This window comes from Mus caroli, chromosome 6 (genome assembly GCF_900094665.2).
Source record: "Mus caroli chromosome 6, CAROLI_EIJ_v1.1, whole genome shotgun sequence".
Taxonomy (NCBI): Eukaryota; Metazoa; Chordata; class Mammalia; order Rodentia; family Muridae; genus Mus; species Mus caroli.
In genome coordinates this window covers 1,726,522-1,751,745 of record NC_034575.1, presented here as the reverse complement: position 1 = coordinate 1,751,745, position 25,224 = coordinate 1,726,522, and the positions used below count along the sequence as shown (strand labels likewise).

Below are 25,224 nucleotides of genomic sequence, written 5' to 3'. Positions count from 1 at the left end.
TCTTGCCAGCGCCAAGAGACATCTATGAAGGGTGTGAGGCAAGAGTGGGAGGCTGGGTCACTGAACTCTTTGGTTACTTTTGCTATTGAGTTAATAATTGTCACATTATCCAACAGCCCTTGGCTCCATGAAGACCACCTTCTGTGAGTTTCAGTCTCACAGAAGACAACAGGGCACAGTCAGACACATTAGGGGACAAACTGCCAAACATGTTCCCGTTACAGCTCACTGGGATGGAGCGTGCCTCTGAGGAAAACAAGCCCCGGAGCATTTGTATTCTGAGCAGGCGTCTGTCTGTGTTTCTGACCTTTCTGTGGTGATGTGTGTGAGCTGCTGTCTGGCATTAGAGAGAAGGAGGAAATCTGTCACCTATGCCCCCTCTCCTGAAGTGTTTAATGCCTCCGAGGCTCCTCAGCAGCCAACAGAGCGGAGCAGATGAGTGATTAGAAGCACATTTGGGATACATTTTTACATCTATTACAATTGGGCTTTTTCTCATCCTCATTTGCTTTTGCCCTGTGGTTAGAACACAGCATATGAACATTTGTTGAGTGACATGCTCATGACCTGTAATGGTTAATAAAACTTGTGGATATAAATATTGACAGTATTTGCCTATCAAATGGTCTTTGACTACAAGGAATAAGGGTGCTGGACCAGCATCCCCATGTACACGAAATCACCTTTTTATGATAGGCACAACGGTAAGGATGAACTATTTGGGGAAACTTTAGTAGTTGTGCACCTGACACTAATCTCTGCAAGAGTAGAGACTCCTTCCTGCTAGTGCTCTGTCTTCCTTTCCCACAACTCTCTCTCTCTCTCTCTCTCTCTCTCTCTCTCTCTCTCACACACACACACACACACACACCACACACACACTGCATTGCTACCTCTATCATTATTGGAAATGTACTCAGTAACATTTTAAGAATTTTAGATGTATATCTATCATATATCATATCATAGTGTCTTTCTGGCGTAATGAGTAGCAGGCATTTACCCCGTACATTACAGGATGCATCTTCTGTGGAGAAGAAGGTTAGTGTACCGCTTACTGCATTTGCAAACTCTTCTTTGTCTATGTTATAGACGAGCTTTTACATACTGGCAGTTTAGTACAATACCAGGACCTATGTAACAAAATGCGAAGAACTGGTTAGGTTAAACTTAGCTTAAGATTCAAAACAATTTTATTTTCCAGAGTTATAGCCTAAGACAAAGTTTTCAATTTCTCAGTTGCTCTTCTCCAATGCTGCCCTCCTCCCTCTCCCTTTTCCCTTCCTTTCCTCTCTCTTTCTCTCCCTCCCCTCTCCCTCACTCTCTCTTGAGTTAGTTTTGGATTTAGAGCTTCTCCATCTACGATACAATCTCCCCATGTAAAAAAGACACTGGCAAGTTCCAAACCATGAGAAACATATTTATATTCTTTTTTTCTTTTTTTTTTTTTTTTTTTTTTTTTTTTTTTTTCAAGACAGGGTTTCTCTGTATAGCTCTGGCTGTCCTGGACCTCACTTTGTAGACCAGGCTGGCCTCGAACTCAGAAATCCGCCTGCCTCTGCCTCCGGAGTGCTGGGATTAAAGGCGTGCGCCACCACGCCCGGCATTTTTTTTTCTTTTTTTCTTTTTATGACACATAAGAATCGAAGGCCCAAAGATTTCACATAACCTGTAAATTATTTTTCAGTGTAGTATCTTTTTTTTTTTTTTTTTTCCGGAGTGACTGGGTTATGGTTTAGAGAAGTGAATCAAAATTTCAGAGAGAGGCAGGGTGTGGTGGTGTAGGCCTGTAATCCTGAAACTTGGGAGGCAGAGACAGATGCAGAGGGTATCCTAAGTTCAAGGCCACCTTGGTCTATTTTGAGAATTTCAGACTAACCTGAGCTAAAGAAGAGGTTTCTTCAGATCTTTCTATTATGTGACAGTCTGGCAAGAGGGTCAGGTGATCAATCAGATGACTGCTTTTCTTGTTGTCATTCAGAGGCAAAGGTTGAATGAAGTAATAATACTGCCTCCAACATATTGCTTCCATTTTTGTCCAAAACTACAACCTTGTTTGCTGCCATTTCATTGCAGTTTAGAGTAAGAAAAGAATGTACATAGATTTTTTAAATTGTATTTTGCCTAGTAACTGTGTTTATCTTTTATCCTAATGTCCTATTGACCTGGAGTTATACATGTGGTCATCAGTGCTAGCAAGAAGCCAGTAAGCCGTGGCAGCCATGTTGCCAGGTGTCTGTTGCTAAGAAGGAACCAGGAAAGTATGGAACCATGAAACCACTGGGCTTCTCTCACACAGACGGTCGACAGCTGCTGAAATAACAAGAAACAAAGAAGTGTGAAACCAAGAAACAGCTGGCCTTCTCTGAGACAGACAATTGCCGAAGCAAGAAGGGTTAAAAGCAGCTGTGCTAAGTGAGAATTCCCAGAGAGAGGCTTTTAAAGGAGGTTTTTAAAAAAGTGTTCAATATTTGAAGTGATAATGATTTTAGTAAACAAAAAACATTTGGGAGAAAAACCTCAACTTTGGAACTGCCCATGACTGAATTGACAAAGTGCAATGTATCTGTCCTTCGTTCATGTTGATTTCTCATTGTGTGGAAGTAAGAGGGCAACTCTGGAGAGTAGGCCCTGTAGATCCCAGGACGCAGGCTCAGATAGTTTGTACGACAAGCTCTACCCACTGAGCTACCTAGTTGCCTAAGTGTGGTGTTTTTAGAGAGAAACCACATTTCTCTAATGGAAAGCCCATTATTTAAATGGGCTGATAATTTGTAGGTCAGACCAAAAGACTCCAATTCCCAGCAGGAGAGTGATTGATTGGTTAATTGATTGATTGATTTCCAATTTGTTTAACCTTTCAAAGACCCCCCTCTTTTATATATAAAGTATGGGAAAATAATTCAGCTTCTCAGTGTTCTAAAATTATGTGAGATTATGAAAATTGCTTACAAATAGCTCATAGTTTGCATACATTGAATTACATTAGCAGCTATCTCTACTGATACTGCTACAAGGGAGGAAGTTTTTTCCTGCAGAAATCATCACTGACGTGGTGATGTGAGATGGTAAAAACCTGCTGTGATAGTAGCTCTAGACACAAACATGGGTAAGTAGATTCAGAAAATGTCCCACAGTGTGCAAGACGTGAGTATCAATTTACTCGCTAAAACTGGGCCATAGGATAAACAGAAGGAAGGTTCAATGTGGCTGAAATGAGGTGTCCTTTGGAGTGGTCTCCTTAGTTATTAATACACTACTGTTATTTGTGAGGAATTGCCTCATTATCTTATGAGGTATTGATTCATTTACTTATGCATGCATTTAGTGTTAGGTTTGGTGACTGAGCACAGGCCCACTCAGCCAGGCATGAATCCTCTCACAAAGTGATACCAGGAGCCTGTAGAAAATGTGAAAGGCAGAAAGGATAAATTAGAAAACGAGTCACTCATCATTTTCCCACTCAAGACACAGTGGCAATGTTATTGTCATAATTTTTTTTATGTGTATGAATTTCTACATATTGAAGTTACATTTTTCTGAAATGATTTTCAGGGGGAAAATGTTAATTAATTGACTTCCTACTACTCGAATGCAGAAAAAAAATACCCACACTAGAATTGTGTCTGTGTGTGTGTGTGTGTCTGAATGAACCTGAGTATGGACCACCTGTGGCCAATGATAACTAACTTCTAAACTCCTAAACTTATTTAAATATTGTGAGTCTTTCTTTTTGTTCAGTTCAAGCATGGACATCAAAGCTGATATTAATAACATAGCATCCAAAGCCACGATTGAACATACAAAGATGTCTGGTGATTCTTAGACATTTGGGGTTTATCACAGACCCTTACATGATCTTCTATAAACCAAGGACTCTTGTCACAAAAAGATCTCATCTGCCTATGTACAAGCCATTTTTCAGTGCCCAGAACCTTAGCAGGTTCACTGGAACCTGAAGCCTATCTGTAGCCCTTCAGAAACCCAGCTAGGGTCCCTTCCCACCTCTAGAACATGCTTAAGTGTCTTTGGATAAGCCTTCCTTCTGAAGAGCAGGCAGAAGGGTCACTGTTATAAACTAAACTTTCTTATGTTCTTAATTATATTTTGCTTTTGTGTTCTATAACAGAGTAAAAGATACTGGGGTGGGGGGAGGGTTTGCACCCGTGGGTAGAGTTATAAATCAAGACCAGATGGTGGGATAAATGTTGTTTTTATTTTGACAGCATAGAAATATTCTTAGCTATGACCTTTGGAGTAGTCTTAAGGAGGGAGATTGAATCTTGTGGACTGAAAGAATGTGCAATGATTTAGCTTAATGTGAGCCATTTTTATCCTTTTCTTGTGTTTGGAACTCTATTATCTGTCTGAAATGTGTACAGTGAGGCCATGGGGACGGTCTTCCGTCTGATTATTTGCTATGCTGTGTGGAAGGTACCTCAGACAGTCAATATCAATCGATGGTAATTGTAACCTGCCTCCGAGACTGGAGTCAGAAGCTATAGGTCTATGGTGCTTTTCATTAATTTTCTTTTGCTAGTTTTTCTATAATTTTAAGATTAATTTAGAAGCTGTGTTTGCTTATGAGAACAAATAGCCACTGTTTCTTTTCTTTTGCTTTTTTTTTTTTTTTTGAGAGAGAGAGAGAGAGAATGTAATCCCAGGTGTTTTCTCTCTGTTAATGAGAAAAATGTCTTTTTGCTTCAGATTGAATGAGCAGAGCGGGGGGACAGGAGATTTGCATGGTTAGATGACTGTGGGCCCTTCCTTGTGGAAGTAATATTCCCCTGCTGTCAATTACTTCTATCGAGACATCTGGATGTTTATCCTAGAAGTGTGCAGATGTCAACTTGTTCCGTATCGCACTTGGAAATGTGGTGATAACTTGACTTTGATTTGAGTAAACATGAAATATCTAGCATTTAAAGTCAGAAGTTCACTGTAGAAAAGAGTTTAGTCTGACGGTTATTAAAAACAATGGTGCCTTGCAAAGGAAATTGGAGCCCTCCCTAAAGAAATAGACACTCAGATAAAGTAAACAAAGCTATAGTTACACTTTCTTAAACCAGTAGCACAGTTTGATAATGCTATTTATCTACTCCTTCAACTTGCAGAAACTGGAGCTGAGGACATTGACATTCTTCCCAATGGCCTGGCTTTCTTTAGCGTGGTGAGTACCATCTTCTTGTCCCATGTGCAGTGGGACAGACAGGGCCATTAATTTAGACCCATAGAATAGAAACAGATTTGAAATTCCTCATCTCTCAAAGTAGACTCTGAGAAAAAGACAAGTCAGGCTACATAGGGAAAAGTCCTTAATCTTTTCTGAGTGTAGGTAGAGGTGAATGTCTTCACCTGCTAATCAAATGTCTCTTGTCTCCCAGTTGCATAGCGCTAGAATGTTCCAGTTCAAATTGTTTTTTTTTTTTTTATCATGTTATTACAAAAGATATCTGAGGCTGGAAGAGATGGCTCCGTTGGTATGGTGTTCCTTATGCAAGCACGAGGACCTGAGTTTCTACCCCCTGAACCCAGGCCTAAAAGCAAAAACAAAAAAAAGAATACAGCAGTGAATGCTGTGTAATCACAGCATTGGAAGGGATCAGAGGCCAGAGAACCCCAAGTTCACTGAGAGACCCTTGCTCATAATTAAAATAAAGTGGGGAGATTTGCAAAAATGGCTCAGCAGGTAAAGGCTCTTACTTCCAAGCCTGACGGAAGGTGAGTGTAATGCTTAGAACCCAGGTAATGGAAAGAGAAAAAGTGACCTCCACCTATGTTGGTGGACACACACACACACACACACACACACACACAGAGGCATCACTGTGGGTATAGACACTACCACTATGCTATTTTCAATGTAGCATCTATTCTTACCAGTATGATTTACTTTGAGCAATTCAATTCTGTATTCATATATTCCTACATGCCATTTTCCCCAAACTGTGGCCCTAGCTTCTTCCCCACAATAGCTCATCATAAGAGAAAAGTTGGCAACTACGATTATTCACAGGCTTCCCTTTTGTTGAAGAATTCCTATATGTTGATGAGTAACTGACCTTCTGAGTATCTGATAGATACTTTCAGACTCATTGTCTGTGTGCCTTGGACACACAGAGTGTATAGATGAATAGCAACTGAGTGCTTCTGACCCCATGTTCCTGGCTTGAGCAGAAGTCAGAGCCTTTCATACCTGCCTTGTCCAGTTTCTATTGAGGAAGACGTATCTGACTCCTCAGCCTGCCTTTTTTTCTTCTCAGAAGCCATTCTTGTGAGGATCTAAGACTCAGGAGAGAGATGGAGAAACCTGGAGATACAGTAGAAAAGACACCCAACACTAATAAAATAACTACTGAACTTACAAGAAAGGCCAGAGCTCTCGACATGGAAGAGACATAAGGCTGGAGCACTCTGAGGCTCCTGGTGGTTTTTATATGAAGGACTCTGAGCAGATGGATGGACCACTGGTGCCAACAGAAATGCTGTGGCCTTCAGAAGGAGCAATGACATTTCTATTTACCTCCAATAGACAATTTTAAAGGAAACTTTCCATTGCCTATGCAGAATGAATTAGGGCACATGCACAGTACAACTCTAGGATTATTATGAAGCATGTGTTAGGGAGAGACCACAGGTTTGCTGGTCAGAATTACTCATTACTAGAGAGGCCATGATCCTGAATAAAGAAGGAGAGGATGGCATTGTGGGCTTTGGTGGTGATGCTGATATCTGGTTTTAAGGATGTGTTCTTGGACATCTAGAACTTAACTGTTTAAATATTTTTACTTCCAAAGAAATGACTTTGAACAAGACGAAGACGTCCATCCAAAACACTGAAATCCCCAGTCATTTAAGCTGATAAGCTTATGACTGTTCCATGTCAACTTGTTTTCCCTGCTATCAGCTGTTGATCATTTGGATTTTGCTAGTTTTCATTTACTCCAGCATAGTCTCTAACACCCCACAGCATATAAACCCTTCTAAACACATAGTTCTTACATTTTGGGGAGTGTGTGGGGGCGTGACTTGCTTTGGTTTCTAACACAAAACATCTCCTAAACCACCCTACTCCCACACCCCCAAAATGGGTTTTCGATCCATCACAAAACTGACATGTTTGATAACCAGCAAGGTGACACAGAGTAGACTAGAACAAAGAAAGGTGAATATATGTCATATTGCTGGAGTGTCTCTTTAAAATGCCTGCACTGGAGGGATTTATGTTATGTGTATTTTGATGCAATTAAACATAAAACAAAAGTTTAAAGCAGAGAAATATGGAGATAATTGAAGGTGTTACTATAGTCATGGATAGGATCATCCTCTCGTAGTGCTCAGATGATGGAGTCACACTACTTTTAAGAGACATAAGTCAAGAAAGACGATTAGTAACTGCTGAATAGAGCTGTCATGAAGCACTGGCAGATCTGTAGCTTATTCTGCTTACCAGACCAGCCAGCATAAAAGGAGGCAATTACAGTCAGTCCTTAAAAATTAAGAGTTTCAGCTGGGCAGTGGTGGCGCATGCCTTTAGTCCCAGCACTTGGGAGGCAGAGGCAGGCAGACAGCCAGTGCTATGCAGAGAAACCCTGTCTCAAAGAAAACCAAATAACAAAAGAATTTAAGACTTTCCTCTTCTGTCCATTTTTGTGCATAAAAGTCTTTGTGTTTTTATTGTACCCTTAAATTTACACAAAATACAGTAAACTGAATATGGTAGTGAATTCACATAGCTGTTATCACCCTTAAGGTTTTTCTTAAGAATAGAAAGAATATTCTGCATTTTATAGTCAGACAGACAATCCAAATCATCTCTGCAAATGCCACAAAATCTATTTATACAACTCACTCCTCACTTGATTGAAAGTTCCAAGCAAACTAGAAATAAGAGGAATTCCCAGAAACCAACAGCAAACACCATTCTTAATGGCAAAACATGAGCTATGCTTCCATTAATGTTCAAGAGAAGGGAAAGGCTCCGTACCCCCCACCCCCTGCAAATATTACCAGCCCACAGGAGTTCCTAATAACCTAATACAATAAGAAAAGGGAACATGGGGAGGAAGTCAAAGACAAGTGGTCATTACTTTCAGATAATGTGGGCCTCATTTCCAGATGATGTTTTTTAAATAACCTAGAGATTCAACCGACAGGCTGTCACTAATAAGAGATTTGTGTTCAAAGTAAACATATAAAATATTAGAGCTTTCCCAGTGCTGTATAAAAGAGCAAGTAATTAACTGTGTTCCACTCAGGCAGAGGTACTCTAGCGATGAGTAAGCAGTGCTATGTTAGAGGAAAGACACTGGTACCAGAATGAGTCCCAGAATGGTACCAGAGTGGTATGAGACATCAAAAGAATAAAATAGAATGTCCCCTATCAGACCAGTAGGCAAGTAGTGATCCAGGGTGGGGTAAAGGAGACAGTACAGATAGATGGGAGAAAGGGTGGGGTATTTGCTGTGTTCCGGGTTCTGGGATTTAGTAGGAAATGAGAAGAGGGTCCTGGCACAAATTCCTACCACTCTGGTCAACATGTCTGATGGTGATAGAGAGACAGGGCAGTGGAGAGTACTATTTCTGGTGTGTGTGGCATCATGCTGTCATTTGGAAAAGGAGCTGAGGTCTCTCTGGTTAGGGACATTGCCCAGAATTCAGGTGGATGGGAGTGTAAATCTTGTCTATAAGCTGAGAAGAGGCTTTCGGACAGTAAGAAGGGTGTACAAGCCCTGAGGCTTGAGGAAACCAGCTGGACGGTAGTACTTCTCTGCAGTACTACCTACAGCATAGTTGCTCATGTAGGTATAAGGTGTATGCATGCCAAAGGCACTGGGGTAATAGAGAGTGGCAAGCTAGGAAGAGGGGGATAGGATAGGTCAGGCTAGTCGGTACTGCTTGGATGAGGGTCTCATCATCACTGCTTGGGAAGGTAGCATCTGAAATAGAAATAAATAAATTGAGGGATTTTGCCCTGCATCTTTAGAGGGAAGCATTTCTGGGCAGATAGGCCTGGGAGTAAACCCTGGCATGAGAACATGTTTGCTTATTGTGGAGGGCCCTGAAGCCTGGATGCCTAAGACATTGTGGGTATGGGAGAAAGTCATGGGGTGAGGAGAGAGATGGGCATGACAGGTAGGGAGGGTTAGAAAGGCCCGTCACGCAAGGGCTTCAACCCATCCTAAACCTTCCCTTGTAATCAGACCGAGTTGGGGAGCATTAGTGTTTTGGTTAAAGGTGTGCGATAATCTGCCACAATCTGGATGCAGAGGGAACATCGATGATAAGGAAATAAGGGCAGAAGCAGCAGAGCCGTTGTCCTAGTCCTCAGTGTCAATGACGGTAGCCATGGAGGAACGGAGTCATCTAACCATATCTGGATGAGGGATATTCTTTCAAAATAACACCAACAGGTTTTGTCGATCGGATCTCAAGTCTTCCAGCCTCTTGTAGAGTTCAGGCATGGGGGGGGGGGAGAGTTTCTTCTCTCCTGACCTCCTGCTCTCCCTGGCATCTCTCAGACCACTCCCCATTTGGGAGCCCTTCAGGAGAAGGAAGAGCTGCATCATTTGTCAGAGCTCTACAAAATTATCTGTTGTTCAGTTTCCAGCTCCCAATCACCATTTCTTCTTTTGTTCTGCTTCCATTTGTGTTCCTGGCGTTCTGTCCCACCTTTTATCTTTGTGCCTGTGGCTCCATGCCACTAACTTTAACTAAAGTTGCCACTTATAAGTCACGTAGAGTAGACACCTAATTCATCAACATACTTAAGCCTTTGTGTCTAATTTTTTTCTCCCACTGTTTCCAAAGGGCCTCAAGTTTCCAGGGCTCCACAGCTTTGCACCAGATAAGCCTGGAGGCATACTGATGATGGATCTTAAAGACGAGAAACCGAGGGCGCTGGAGTTGAGAGTCAGCTGGGGCTTTGATTTGGCTTCATTTAACCCACATGGCATTAGCACTTTCATAGATGACGGTAAGAGTTGATGAGCTGCCAAGGTGAAGAAGCACATAGAGGTTCATCGATGGCTGTGGGAAATAGCACACCCACACACCTACCCAACACCCACCCACCCACACACACACCCATTGGAAGGAGACAATGACCTCATGAAACAAGCCTGTGTTCTTCCTACCAACGGCTCATTCATATGCCTCCTAAGAGGGTTCAAATATCTAACAGTTAACAACCAAAAGTCTTAGATTTCCAGACTTATTCGTATGGCTGTGATCACTGGATTAAAAAGAACTAGATCTCCAAATGAGTCTATGAATGCATTAGGCATGAATTCTGTATATAGAGTATGGAGCACTCCCATCTTACAGGTCAGGGGTCCAGTGATCAGCACTAACACTGGGTCAATGGTAATGGGAAGGGCCAGCAAGAAGAATGATCTGTTAGGGCAGTGAACAGCTTGTATCTTCAACCTTCCCATGCCCATGCTATTGAAATGTCAGTAGCGCCTGCCCGCCGGTCCTGTGTATGTGTCTTATAACGTAGTTCTGTCCTTCTCATTCTTTAGATGATACAGTTTATCTCTTTGTTGTAAACCACCCACAATTCAAGAGTACAGTGGAAATTTTTAAATTTCAAGAAGAAGAAAATTCTCTGTTGCACCTGAAAACAATTAAACACGAGCTCCTTCCAAGGTACGTATTTCCCTCCTTGTTCTTATTTGCCTGGCTATCTCTGGCATTTCTATGTGCATATGTAGATGTGCATGCGTGCGTGTGTGCACGCTCGAGTGTGTGTGTGTGTGTGTGTGTGTGTGTGTGTGTGTGTGTGTGTGATGTATAAAGTCTAGAATGCTCTGTAATTTGAGACTTTTTAAGCCATGCTGCCATAGGTAAAAATTCTATATAATGACATTTTCTTTCCTTTTTAACTAAAACTTGTGTGGTTCCCTGTGCAAGATATGCACAATGTCAAACAGGTCAACATTCCAGCCTGGATAGGAAGGGATTCAAGACACCCCACACCTTGCTGAGAATCTGTTGGCAGTTGGTCACTGATGGACGTGGAAGTATAGTTTTACTTCAGGGGATAGCCTCTAATAGGCTGAGTGTGCACCAGTGGATGGTCACACACCGTGGTATTCAGGCAGTACTAATTTTGTAAGAATCAAGATGTATGTGATATGTAAAGGAATGTTATGTTTATATTTGAGCCTCATCTACATGAGAGATCTCATTATGTTTTTGCAAACATCAAAAACACTTCTAATCTCCCAAGGATTTTTGATAAAGAACACTCAACATTCTCTCTCTCTCTCTCTCTCTCTCTCTCTCTCTCTCGTGTGTGTGTGTGTGTGTGTGTGTGTGTGTGTGTATGTGTGTGTGTGTATAGTTTCCCTGTAGATCAGAATGATGCCACTCTTTATAATGATTAGTGTCCTGAGCAAACTTTCTTGAGAAATGATGAAACGCCAGACTTCAGGGTGACATTCCCCAGGACCGGTTTGATAAACCCTACCATTTTTTCATGGCTGTCACCCTCATTTCAGATAACTTAGCAGTCAAATACTGGCCTTTCTCGGAGGAGCAGCTTGTCTTCTGGGAGGCTTACATGCTTTATACAAAGCACACGCATGATTGCTGGAGGTCAATATCCCTGCAAAATTGAGCATCCTCATTGGAAGGGGACTGTTACTAGAAAAATGGCAAGACTGGGGAGTCTATAACCACAGGAGACTCACAGATCCACCCCCTCCCCCCAGCCCAGCTTGCACTATGCTCCTGCTTTAAGTTTGAACTTGATAGATATTTTTTAATCTTTACTTCCCTATCTAGGTTATAAGCATGTAATGTCCAATCATTCTTTCCCCAAATGCACTTCATAATAAATAAGAGCACGAATACCAATCAGGCAGTTTCTAAATTGTGGAGCTTTTTCAGGAAAAAAAAAAAAAAGTAAGAGAAAGAAAATGCCTCCCTTGTAGCTCTGGATTTTTTCATTTGACAGAGAAGAAAGCATCTCTTTCAGAAATTTTTGCATAAGATAATTGAAATTTCAATTTAATAACACCTTTGCATAGCCGGCAAGAAACGGTAATTGTTTTTAGCATATCAGTCTCTCACTTGAAGCGCTGGTCTCTGACCATTTCATCATCTGTCTCTCTGCGAGTGTTTATTGGATGCTTGTTCATTCCCAGCTTGGCAGCTTTGTGAGGCAGGTAGAAATTGAACAGTCAACCTTCGTTTGACTAATGACTAAGCAAGGGGCCTCAGGAAAGTCCAGCTGCAGAATAAACGAGGTAGGGATAGATGTGACTGACAGCCTAATGACAGTCAGGCTTAGGCCAACAGCTACCTCTTTATAGGTAGCTGTTGAAGCCCAGAATGCTGTGTCAGAAAACATGCATTTAGCTGGGCATGATGGCACACACAAGGAACACCAGGACTTGGGTGATAGAGTGGCCAGGAGAGCCAGCCTACCTTACCCTATAGGAGACCCTGAGCCAAAAAAAGGTATTAATAAAGAAAAAAATTAAATATAAATTTATTTATTCATTTATTTATTTATTTATTTATTTATTTATCGAGACAAGGCCTCATTGTGAAGCCCTGGTTGAGCTTAAACTCAAGTTCCTCTACTTCCCATGTTCTGGAATTACATGTGTGTCACTGCACCTGGCTAGATCTCTTCCCTTCCCTAAAGGATCCTGCCACGATTGCCAGAGGCCCTGCCCTCTAGTTCTGTGGTACTGTGTATAACTGTTCTCTTCCAGTTGCCATCATAGTACATTGCCTCTGGTTCTGAGTCATTATAGCTTCCTTTTTCTTGGGGGTAGGGGGTTGAAAACTTCCCCAAATTTCAAATCCCTGCTGTGGAAAGCTTGTGAACATTATTCTAATCTTTTACATGGAGTCCATAGGCTTGGATTTCCTCTCCCATGGTATTTTTTTTCTCTTGCAGTGTGAATGACATCATAGCTGTTGGGCCCACCCACTTCTACGCCACCAATGACCACTACTTCTCAGACCCTTTCTTGAAGTATTTGGAGACATACTTGAACCTACACTGGGCAAATGTTGTTTACTACAGTCCAGAAGAAGTTAAGCTGGTGGCAGAAGGATTCGATTCTGCCAACGGGATCAATATTTCACCTGATAAAAAGTATACAGCCCTTCCCCTGGTAGCTCTACTTTTAAATAAATTGTCCCCAAAAGCCAAATCCCTTTGGTTTTACTATACCAATTTTAATTTTATATATAACAATATAGTTTGCATATTAAGTAACACTATAATCGAATGATTTGACATTTTAAATATAAGACAAAAAAGAAATATTCCAGGTTTGAAAATTCCTCCTTCAATACAAAATTTAAATTATTAATTAATGTCGTTCTATTGACTATATCATCCCATCATAAGGATGATTCTAAACTGACTTAACCATTTCTCTGTTGATGGCTATGTAACTTGCTTATTTATTGTCTGTCCAAAACCACTTCATGCCTCTCGTGTACCACCACAATACATCCCGTTACTATTTTAAAATAAGAAGTCTTGAAGACATCATTAAAGCATCATGGTTACACTTTGGACTTACCCAGGAAAAATGCCGTTACTTCACTGTGACTCTCCATTGTTTGAATACTTGTGTAAGAATTCTGTAGAATGACGCCTGTGCACAGGCTCATTTGCATCCTTTTCATAGTAGCCAATCTATGTTGCCCAATTGTTTACCAAAAGTTCTCTCCTATTCTTATGTGTACAATCACAACTTAGAAGAAAGGGTTTTTAATTTGGGGGTTGTTTTCCAGCATTACTGCATTGAACAAGTTAAACTACCATAATTATAATGGGCTGTGAATTTGACATTCTTTGACAAATCAAGCGTTCTCATTTTGTGATTATTATATGTAAGTACACTGTAGCTGTTTTTAGACCTCCAGAAGAGGGAGTCAGATCTCATTATGGATGGTTGTGAGCCACCATGTGGTTGCTGGGATTTGAACTCTGGACCTTCAGAAGAGCAGTCGGGTGCTCTAACCCACTGAGCTATCTCACCAGCCCCCTCATTTTGTGATTAAAAATCTGTCTTCACCAATTTAGTACAGAAAACAAATATAGATCATTCAAACCATCTCCAGCTGGCGCAGTCAAAGCTCTGTTTTCTCCACCTCTGATATGCTGTGTTTGTTGCAGCTTGCTTTCAGCCCGCCTCCATCTTTTGAACTCCAGCCACTGTGGTCTTTGTGGGGATGATTCTGCCATCCGCATCTCTGGCTCTAGGCATCCACCACAGCACCAGGTGGAAAAACCATCCCCAGTCACTGTTAGTCACAGCCAGCCCTTTGATATCAGATTATTTCTTTCTTCTGAGCATTCTGTAGAGTCCAGGTCCCTGTCAGACCAAGGGAGGAAAGGTCTGGACTGTCATAGAGTTGCTCCTCACTCCTGTTTCTGTTTCCACACTTCCCATAAGACAACTCGCTCTTTACGCTGCTGACGCCCCTCTGTAGCTCACACCGCTTTGCCCTGTCTCACTGGCTTTCAGAAAGCTTCGTCCTCCTGTTTTGTACAAGTGTTCCCTCCTTTGATGGTCTGTCAGCCCCCTGACATTTCTTCAGTCTCTAGAATTGAGCTGTTTTTCTTGGTGCTGTTGACTCAGGTGTTCATGAGCACAAACCAGTTTGAACTGGTCAATGTGTTGGAAATGTTTGCAGAGCCAAGTTATGTCCCTGTCCTGTGTGTAGCTTACACAGTCTGGTATTCTGGTCTACTTCAGGGAGACTGCTCAGTGAGACAGTTGCCATCTGATAGCGAGTTCCAGTTTCAGCCTCACTCACTGCCCCTTAGGTATAGACATGCAACTCTGGATTCATATTTATCTTAAGACTCTTTATGTATTAATATTTTACTTTAATACACATTAAGAAATATCTAAAGTTTTTCATGCTATATAACTCAATATGTACATGATAAAATATTAAATTATATAGTGTAAGGTAAAAGCTTTTTCTTTCAAAACAAACTCTTTTGGTTATTTCAGCGGCAAATATTATGAACTTCATATTCAATTGATTTTTTTTTACAAACCCTTTGAAAACCAATTTAATAACTCCACAATTGTTAGAATAACACTAAACTGATTTTGAAAGTTTATTATTATTTTTTTTAATAAAACTTGACCTTTATCAAGCACTCCTTCAGGGCATCTCATACTCCTGGGCAGGTTTTAGGACCTTCTCTTTTCTGCTGTATTAAGACATCTCTGTTGACAGAAAATGCTAACTAGAGTCTTTTCTGAACAGGTATGTCTACGTTGCTGACATACTGGCCCATGAAATCCATGTTTTGGAAAAACAACCTAATATGAATTTAACTCAACTAAAGGTAAATATTTAGTTTTCTGTGTAGATGTGAATGGATTGGCCTTTGCAGTATTGTAATGAAGCTAACTATAACAATATCACCCAAAAACCACAGCATAGGGGCCAGACAAGGCAGCCAGTCTGTGTTCTTAGGTGGCACCCTTCCAACAAGACAAAGCTGGCAGTTGTCACTAGGATGGTCAATGACTGCAGCCTGCAGTGGATTGAGTGATATTGGCAACGGATTTAGGACTGTTCTATGATGTATTGATGACATCTAATGAATCCCAATAAGACTTTTTCATAGTTGAAAAGAAATAGTTGAATCTTCAAGTGAAGATTTATGAACATTCAGTTTTTTTCAATAATAAATGAAGATAGAAACTGAGTTGCCCACCATTATTATTTTCTGCCAACAAACACATATTTTAGGGTGATTAAGAATTTCCTCTCTTGCTTTGATGCACTTCCTTGAGCTAAATGATCATTGGGCATCTTTTAAGGCAAAAGGAGTGCATTATTATTATCATATGAACAGATGGATCACACCAAGTTTTCTTATGTTCAGGGAAGATGAAAAATGACTTCAAGCCAGTTCATTAAATTTATTTTAAACGATATTGGTGTCAGAAGGGCAGGTGCAGGGAGACGGATGTAATGGCCCCACATGCATAAAGGAAAGGCTTGCTCTAAATTACTTAATCAGGTTGCTGGCATCATTTAGACATTGACATGATTTCTTCCTAAGGTTCTGCAGTTGGGCACGTTGGTGGACAATTTATCTATTGATCCTTCCTCGGGCGACATCTGGGTCGGCTGTCACCCTAATGGACAGAGGCTCTTCGTGTACCACCCGAACCATCCTCCCGCGTCAGAGGTTCTTCTATTTTGAGTTTTTCCACCTCAATTATTCAAGTCCTTTGAACTAATAATGGAATAAACTGCCACGAGGATGATTTGTTAGATCTTTTAAACCAATAATACAATAAACCTGGGAGGTAGTTTTATAATTGCTTTAAGCCAATAATTGGCAGAATGTTACATTGCTCAAATGCTTGGAGAAAAGTAATCTTTTGATGTATTAAATTATGGTGGGAACTAGTCAAAAGTAATTTTTACAAAGACACAGGCCCTGTTCACTTTCATGTGGTATGCTGGCAATCTTAAAACGACAGCTCAGCACATGACATGAGCTTTGTGCCCGGTGAAATAGTGTCAAAGCGGGCACAGTGGTGGGAGCCTATTTCTATTAATGTTGAATTGCTGTAATCACACAAAATCCTGTGTTGGCATGGCTGACTAGGTGCTTTAAAAAGGCCGTTTTGTTTTTTGACTGTTGGAGGAAGTACTTTAAGCATTAAGGAGATTGGTAACCGCTGTTTGTAGCAGCATGCCTTCTTAATCATGTGTCATTGGTGAGCGCAGGGATTATTGGTGCTTGAGTGGTATGGGTGTGTGGGTGCTTTATTAATATGTTGTGTCTCCTGGGTAGGTCCTCCGCATTCAGAACATTCTATCCGAGAAGCCATCGGTGACAACGGTGTATATCAACAACGGGTCTGTCCTCCAGGGAAGTTCTGTGGCGACCATATATGATAGGAAACTTCTCGTAGGCACTTTATACCAGAAAGCCTTGTACTGTGAACTCTAAATTGTATTTTTGGCATGCAAGTGCAATAGGTTGTAACAAAATAATCTTTTGATTAAGGGCCAATTCTGAGGGAATTTAACCATCAGTACTGACCTAGTAACATACCACATTCGTAGTTCCTTTTATTTCAATAAGGAAAGGCCTTGCAATTCTGATGCACCTTTAGCATCAAAAGAAAAGGAACTATATTATTGGCTTTGTGTGTGTGTGTGTGTGTGTGTGTGTGTGTTTGTGTGTGTGTGTTTGTTTTCTGCTGATCCAGGGAGAAAGAAGAAAGCTGCTTTTCCATGAAGTGAAAGCAGTTTGCACAGAGGGGCTTCCCCTCCATGTCTCCACCACGTAAGAGTCCACTGAAGCAGGGAGTATGGTAAACAGGTCAGCGGCCTCGGTCCCCAGGCTGTGCCTGCTGAGCTTGTGCAGGACTACTGATAGATAACACTTGGATGTTTTCTACATCCGGCTTTGTTTACTGATTTACAAGTTAGAAATGGATTCAGGACTAACCAAAATCCGGGCACTTGTTTGTGTTTAATTCCCAAGGGAGATCCTCTGGAGAGGGTGAGGAGGGAAGTGACTCCTAGGGCATTCGGTTAGACAGGAATCAATGGCCATGTTAATTTCTCATGAAAGCTCTATGTAAAGGGGCTCTTTATTGGAAAAATAAAATAAAACAACAGAATACTGTAGCTCAGCTTATTTGTTTGTTTGTTTGTTTATTCTTTCATTTGAAACAGAATCTCAGTATGTACCTCTGACTGGCCTGGAACTTGCTGTGTAGGCCAAGGTGGCCTCTAACCCACAGAGGCCTCCCTACCTATGTCACAGTCAACCTTCCAATGTTCAATTCTTAAGGTATCTTTCATAGGTTCTGTTCCTAAATACAATTCAGTTTTTGACACAAAGAGGCAATAAAGGCTTAGAGCTGGCGTCTTACTTCTTACCTGCTCAGTGAACAGAATTATGTCCAGAAGCCAGGACAGAAGTGGTCAGATGTCTGACCTGTCTGGTTTGCAGCCACTACAGTAAGACAGGGTCAAGATGCCAAAATCAGTGGAAGAACATTTCTTGCCACCCTGCCTCCCAAAGCCTCCTTGGGTCCTGAAGAGAGAAATTAATGTATTTCTTTCTGCTGTCACTGTGTATTTTTCTAATTAAAATTTTATTATAAAGGACTTCCCCATCAGTCATCTCTCAACCACCGTCTTCTGGAAGCCTTTTGTTTCATTTTCCCTCATCTTCCTCCTTCCCTTTAAGATGCCTGGATGTTAGTTATCAAATGTCCAGCAATTGAGAAGTGGTACCTTCATTATTTCACTTAATCTTAATTGCAGCCTGGCGGGAGTACGTGTCAATATTGCATTGTTGTTAACATTTCACAGCCGGTCAAGGTCACACACCTCCTCAGGGTGAATATCAATCTGTTTGTAATGCCAGACCCCGTGCCATTAGCAATCCCATGAAGCTATTGCCATAGAGACAGTTCTTCATAGTTACCCTGTCCCTGTGGTAAGTAGTGTGTTCTGGGGGCGGGGGGTGCTGTGTGTGTATTGAAGATACTAATTTGAGTTCTACGTTTTGCTGTATAATTTCATGGATTTCAGATGGAAACTTCGGAAGTATTCTTAAGCCTGGGCTCTGGTTCATTTATATATTTACATATTTCTGTTACTTATTATTTTTGATTTTTCAGTTTATTCAGTTAAGAATGAATAGGGACTATATTTCAGGCCAAGGAATTAATGCTTCTTGCTGCTTCAATATCTAAGGAGAACTTGTTAGGTCACAGATGAATAAGGCAGGATTAAATAGTGTTTACCTAAGGATACAATCCAAGAAGGGGATGGTTTTGGTTTTAGAGGAGGATAACAATGGCTGTCTAAAAAGACACCTTCACAGGAAATGGCAGAGTACAATTAGGTAAAAGTGAAGTTGCTTTCTGTTTATTACATTTATTCAGAATTTTGTTTGTGGAAAAGGGGGTATGAATTAATAAACACTTATTATTCTTGCTTATCTTATTACATGAATTAATAAACACTTATTATTGTATGAATTAATAAACACTTATTATTATTGCTTATCTTAGGCAAGCAGGAGAGGTTTTTTAGTAAGTCCTGATTTGGGGGTACTAATGGGTATGAGAGATTGCTTTTATCAACTCCAAATATAATGTGTGTTTATTTATGACGACCGTTTTATGATCAAATGCGGACAGAAAGGATTGGGTGATGATTAAGTCATCATTGCCCAAAACAACAGAAACCACAGATGGGATTTGGCACTCCTAAGGGATAGACTGGAGCGCTTTCTCTCTCTCTCTCTCTCTCTCTCTCTCTCTCTCTCTCTCTCTCTCTGTGTGTGTGTCTGTGTGTCTGTGTGTCTGTGTGTGTCTCTGTGTGTGTGTTTATATACATGTGCCCACAGACAAAGGCAGAGGTTAGGGAAAGACATTCAAGTGTCTTCCTCGATTGCTCTCCATTGTATTGCCTTAAGAGCTTTCTGGGCACGCCCAGCTTTTAAGTGGGGTTGGAGATTTCAACTCAGATCCTCTTGTAAACACTCTGACCCGCCCAGCCATCTCTCCAGCCCTTAGTTTTCTTCCTCTTTCCTTTCATCAAACCTCCAGAGGGAACAGGAAAATCAAGTCATCTATGTGGTATTCCTTTCATATTTTTTATTTGTTTGTCTTGGCATGGGTTAAGCATTCCTGATAACTACTCTAAAGAAGGCCCTCCCGCTAGAGTCTCATTTGCTCAGTCAGTCCTGTCTTCAATCAAGCACCTGCTGAACACTGCACAAAAAAAGCAGTGGAGAACTTATGGCCCCTCCCCCACCTCACCAGCTTTCCTATAGCTTCTTACACTTTTCATTACTGATACAATTTTTAGGTAAGAATCTGTACATGGGAGAAGAGGATGCCTGTGTGTCTGTTCACATTAATACCCTCTTGCTTTTTGCTCTTAAGTTTCAAAAGTTTTCTTCCAATGTGTTTAAGTTTCACTCTCTTATTACAAGTGATTTTAAACACTCTTAGCTGGGGTGTGGGGTGGGGTGCACTCTTTACTTTCAGCACTCTGGAGGCAGAGGTAGGGGGCTTTCTGTGAGTTCCAGGCTAGTCAGGGATATACAATGAAACATTATCTGAATTAATCAATTATAAAATATCCTCTTAGATATATAAGGGGAGTTGTATGATGATTCATTGAATTTTCTGGTCTTTAGTTTTTCTTAAAGACATGGGCCCCTTTTTCCATTGGTTGGGTGCAATTATCTTACAGCTGCTTGTTGGGTCTTTCGGGGGCAGTCATGCTAGGTCCCTCTTTGTGAGCGCCCCTTAGCCTCAGTAATAGTGTCAGTCCTTAGAACTTACCCTTGAGCTTAGATCCCACTTTGGGCCTGTCTCTGAACCATTTTTTCCTCAGGCTCCTCTCCATTTCCATCCCTGCAGTTCTTTCAGACAGGAACAATTATGGGTCAAAGATGTGACTATGGGATGACAACCCCATCCCTCACTTGATGTCCTGCCTTCCTGCTGGACCCCTGATGTTGAATTAGGGAAGGTTGAAAGAAGTTGAGGAGAAGGGAGATCCTGTAGAAGGACCAGCAGTCTCAATTAATCTGGATCCCCAAGATCTCTCAAACACTGTACTACCAAGTAGACAGCATACACCAGCTGATATGAGGCCCCCAACACACATACAGAGGACTTCCAGGTCTGTGTTCTTTCAGAGATGATGCACCTAACCCTCAAGAGCCTGAAGGCCCCAGGGAGTTTAGAGGTCAGGTGGAGTGGGGGGTGGGGGCATCCACGTGGAGACGGGGTGGGGTGGGGTGGAGGTGTGGGATGTGGAGTAGTCGGAGGGTGGATGGGGCAGGGAGCAGGGAATGAAATATGGAGTATAAAAAATAAAAATAAAATAAAATGTAAAAAACCATTATGAGCCCTTTTCTTATGAATAGGAATTATTTTCTATTAGGATATTATTCTAATAGGATACTTTATACATGTGGTGCCCATGTATAGCAGGTATACATGGGCACCACATGTATACAGTATCCATGGAGACAAAAAAACACAAAAAATCAACAACAGTAACAACAAAACAAACAAAGAAACAAAAGACAAATCCCATCAGATTTGTCCCTGGCCTGCCTGGAGTTACAGAGGGTGGTAAGCTGCCGTTGTTTGGTGCTGAGAATCAAACCTGGGTCCTGTGCAGTAGCACTCAGTATTCATGACTGCTGAACCGTCATTGCAGCCTTGGGATTCTGTACATGTAAAAAAATATACATTTTTTCCATTGCTAACTTTTAATAATAAAATTTTCAGGTATTTTAGTTTTATAGTTTGCAGTATTAGACAGCGGAACTCAGGAACCCATGCATGCAGGAAAGCACTCCATTTGTGGCCCGTGCTCCCAGATCTGTGATTCTTAGAGTTTGCTAGCTCAAGGAATTGTGCCGCTCAGTGGGTAGGTGGGGGGAGCACCCTCAGGGAGGAAGAGGGGAGTAAGGAGAGGGCAGACGTGGGATGGGGCGGTTAACAGGGAAGTGGGATATCATTTGAGATGTCAACGAATAGAATGATTAATAAAATAAAAAGAGAGAGAAAGGAAGGAAGCTCACTACAACAGAAAAGAACAGAGAGCAAAATCAAAGTTTCAGGAACCCCAGGGAAATGTTGCTCCCCTCAAGTCCCGAAGCTTCCCTTAAAAAACAACCCAGCATCTCCCTAGAGTATCTAACCCGGGTCTGGCTTTGGGCATTCGGTCTTCCTGTCCTAACCTGCTTCGTGCTCAGCTGCTTTCTACAAGGTGATGCTCCAAATCCATAACATTGAAAAGCATGCAGCGGCATACTGACCTCCCAGTAATACTTTTGTAGGTGACACCTCTGATGAGTGGGTCATGAAAAAGTGTCAGACATTTCTGGGAGTTGAGTCAGAACTTGTGGCATAGGGAGCTCTACACCCTGCCCTCAGATCCTGCTAAAGGCCGCATGATCCTGTGTTCCACAAAGATGGATAAATTCATTGACTGTTGATTGTTTTACTTCCAAGTCGCTTTCACTTGCTTCTTTATCCTATAAACATCCTCAGGTCCTAGCCTCAGAGATGTGGGTTCAAGACCTGGGTCAGGCGTTTCTAGGTTTCACTAGCTTGAGAATAAATTCTTGAAAGATTTACGAGATTGGCACACAGGAGAGTAGGCAAAATGAGGTTTGCCTGATACCAAGGTATTTCTTGAGGAACAACTAATATGATATTTTCTGAAACCTAGGTCCTACTGCAAGAGCTGAAATATGCTTTACCTATGCCAAGTCATTTGCCCATCACCCAATATTTTATTTAGGTATATTCTATACACCAAGGGCTACCTTCTTCTTAATATCCTTAGTCCTATAAAATCTTCCTATTTAAAAAAAAAAAAAAGTTCTCTTTTTAAACTGAATTCTGCTGCTGCTACCTCCTATTAGTAACTAAAAAGAGATGATCCTTGAAGGCGCAATGTTCCCTAAACTCAAGTGTCTGACCACCTTCAGTCTCTCCAACAGTATTGTTTATCTGAAAGGAAAATTTGCTCTTCATTGGAAAGACCTGAAGTTCACAGAAGAGTAAGACTTTCCCATAAAAACGATATATTGTTGTTGTTGATGATGTTGTTATTATCATTATTATTACTAATATTATTACATTCTGCTCATCCTCCAGATTGCCAGACAGATGGACTTGTCTACCACCCTGAAGGCACCAGGAAGTTCTGAGCCAAAGTTCAGAGCTCCGGTTCCTCGAGAAGGATGAGCCAAAGGGCTTGTCTTTCAGTATTTTCTTCTTCAGGGTGTGTATGGAGCAATTTCTCCTCTTACATGCAGCCTGCCAGAACTCTGAAGCTTTAATCTATGAACTCTGGATTCCCAGGCAGCTCTCCCACATCAGTCCACTGGAGAAGCTGAGGTTAATTGAGTTCTGTGACTTTAAGAAACAAACTTTCCACACCGTGAAGATTCCAGCTTGTGAGTTCAAACCTGAATGGTCCAGAGTTTAGCTGACCTTAGCCTAGGCAGAAATATGTTCTTGAACCGCTTGCCTGGAGAGCCAGCCTTAGAATCCGCACCTTAAAGTGGCTTTGAACCATCGCTAATAAAGGTGGACTTGAATCAGAAGCGCAAAACCCCCCTTTTGAAACTCAAGTAGACAAGTGGCTTTGAGCCCTCCATGTGGAGGTGGCCTTGAGCCTTGGAGCAGGAGAGAGCAAAACTTTCAAGACTATTAGGAAGGGACAGCACAACTGCCAGGAGGGTGCAGGCAGGCGGGGCACAAGGGACCGATCAGTGGGCGGGACCCTGCGTCCGCGCACCGGAGCGGCAGCAGTCTTCCTGCTTTTTGCCCAAGGCACCCAGACACCATGGGGAAGCTTGTGGCGCTGACCTTGCTGGGAGCCTGTCTGGCCTTAATAGGGGAAAGACTTCTGAATTTTAGGTGAGTAGGCATCTCCATGGAGATGTCTTCAGCTCTCTTTCCTTTCTAGTCTACGTCAGGGACCACCTGCTTCCAACTTCCTAGCGTGCAGAAAGGAGCAGTTTTGGAACCTCAGTTCTTAGTGACCTTCTCCTTGAGACTCATTCACTGGCAAAGGGGACAGCTGCGTGCCTTTCTAGGCTGCCAGGGTAGGAAAGCCCACGTTTGATTTCTGAAGGTTGGGTACCTTTTCCAGGTCTTCTGCTACATTGCCTTTGTGAAAGACCAAGTCATTTGGAAGTGTTGGACTTGGGGGAGGGGATCAGACTTGCCGCTGGGTGTTTATAGCTGACTCAGACACTGAAAGTGCGGGCCATTCCAGAAGCAATGCCACATTGGAAGGTGAGCCAGGAAACAGGGAAGAGAGCTGAACCCCGCGGACAGGAACTGACTTGAAGGGTAGTTGACTTTTTGAAGTAGAAGATCCGGCAGGGAAACCATCCCGGAATTACTGTCTCAAACTCAGTTTGATCTGAAAGATTTTTTTTTAAAGATGGGTTCTTCTCTCTCCCCTCCTCCCCCTTATTGCTACTTGGGGCTAAGACCTCTGCTTGTCATCCAGTTGTTTTTATTCTTTCTCTGAGGAGAGACTAGTCTCAGAGGTTCACTGCTGCAATCTGTTCAGACACTGATGTCTGTTGGCAACGCTTTCTAGTCCAGCTTGAGAGTGCTCATTGTCACGCCTGCTCCCCAAACAACAAATGGCAGAATCTTCAAGTAGTAAACTTAAGAGTGGTACAGCTAGGGAGACTAACACTGGCCTCCCCACCCCCAAGAATTAAAACCGTACCTCTAAAGGGTAATTTTTATAAATGATCAAAAGATAAATCTTCCTTCAGTCTTCTTGAATACAGTTCAATTAATATTTTAAATTCTACCTAGTATTTAGAAGACTATTTTGTGCAAGGTAAGAGTACTGTGCTGAAAAGCACGTTGGCTAATGCCTTTAGTAGTGTCAGGTCCATACGGTACCTTTGCTAAAATAAGTCAGCATAAGCTTAGTTGAAATGAGGAAGTTAGAGCTAAAGTTATCAGTTCAGCTCCTTGGAGACCTCAGAGAAATTTGGAATTTTTTTCTCCCTACTGGAGGAAGGAGGTCAAAAGAAATCAAGAAAATATGAAAGGGGTAAGTACAGATTCATATTAGGTAATAGTTAAGAATATGATGTAATGCTGTTTGTGTTTGTTTGTTTTTTGTAATGCTGTTTTGTTCCTTTAAATGAAGAATAGTGTTCGGTTCTGCCTAGCATTAAGTGGGGTCTTATATTTCGTATAGAATTCTACTTTATTCTTTCAGCAATAACTGTGAAGTTAGCTTCTGTAGGCACAGTGGTTATATGAGACATATTATGTAACTATAACCCAGAGGTGTTGCCTACAGATCTGTTAAGGCATCCATGAAAGGCAGTACCATAATTGTCACATTAGGAAAGTGACTGAAAGACCTCCCTGCCTGTTTCAAATGTCTACTTGGGATGAGTGCTTTGACCTCCATGTTGCTTTCTTCCTGTTGATTTTTATCTTCTACAGAGAGCGAGTTAGTACAACTCGAGAAATAAAGTCCACAGAACCACAGAACTGCCACCTGATTGAGGGCCTCGGTAAGTACATGGCAGGACCAAGAAGAGGGAGCAGAATTTCTTGGTTATCATTTCCCTGAGTCTACTAAATTATTTAATTCTCTATTACTTCTTGGTGTGGCTTCTGCACAAAGAGTTTTTTTTTTTTTTTTTTT

General features: G+C 41.6%; 2 protein-coding genes across 2 annotated transcripts in view; both read left to right on the top strand.

Moving 5' to 3' along the window:
• The window catches only part of Pon2 (paraoxonase 2), a 33,643-nt gene extending 15,975 nt beyond the window's left edge, over window positions 1-17,668 (top strand). The window contains exons 3-9 of the mRNA XM_021164502.1: window positions 5,115-5,170; window positions 9,811-9,976; window positions 10,524-10,650; window positions 12,917-13,117; window positions 15,262-15,343; window positions 16,070-16,198; window positions 16,814-17,668. Of these exons, the coding sequence (XP_021020161.1) occupies window positions 5,115-5,170; window positions 9,811-9,976; window positions 10,524-10,650; window positions 12,917-13,117; window positions 15,262-15,343; window positions 16,070-16,198; window positions 16,814-16,972 (920 nt within the window). The 3' untranslated portion in view covers window positions 16,973-17,668. The remainder of the gene's footprint in view (window positions 1-5,114; window positions 5,171-9,810; window positions 9,977-10,523; window positions 10,651-12,916; window positions 13,118-15,261; window positions 15,344-16,069; window positions 16,199-16,813) is intronic.
• A 5,656-nt stretch (window positions 17,669-23,324) lies between these two features.
• Pon3 (paraoxonase 3) overlaps window positions 23,325-25,224 on the top strand; it is a 29,391-nt gene continuing 27,491 nt past the window's right edge. The window contains exons 1-2 of the mRNA XM_021164664.2: window positions 23,325-23,450; window positions 25,020-25,090. Of these exons, the coding sequence (XP_021020323.1) occupies window positions 23,377-23,450; window positions 25,020-25,090 (145 nt within the window). The 5' untranslated portion in view covers window positions 23,325-23,376. The remainder of the gene's footprint in view (window positions 23,451-25,019; window positions 25,091-25,224) is intronic.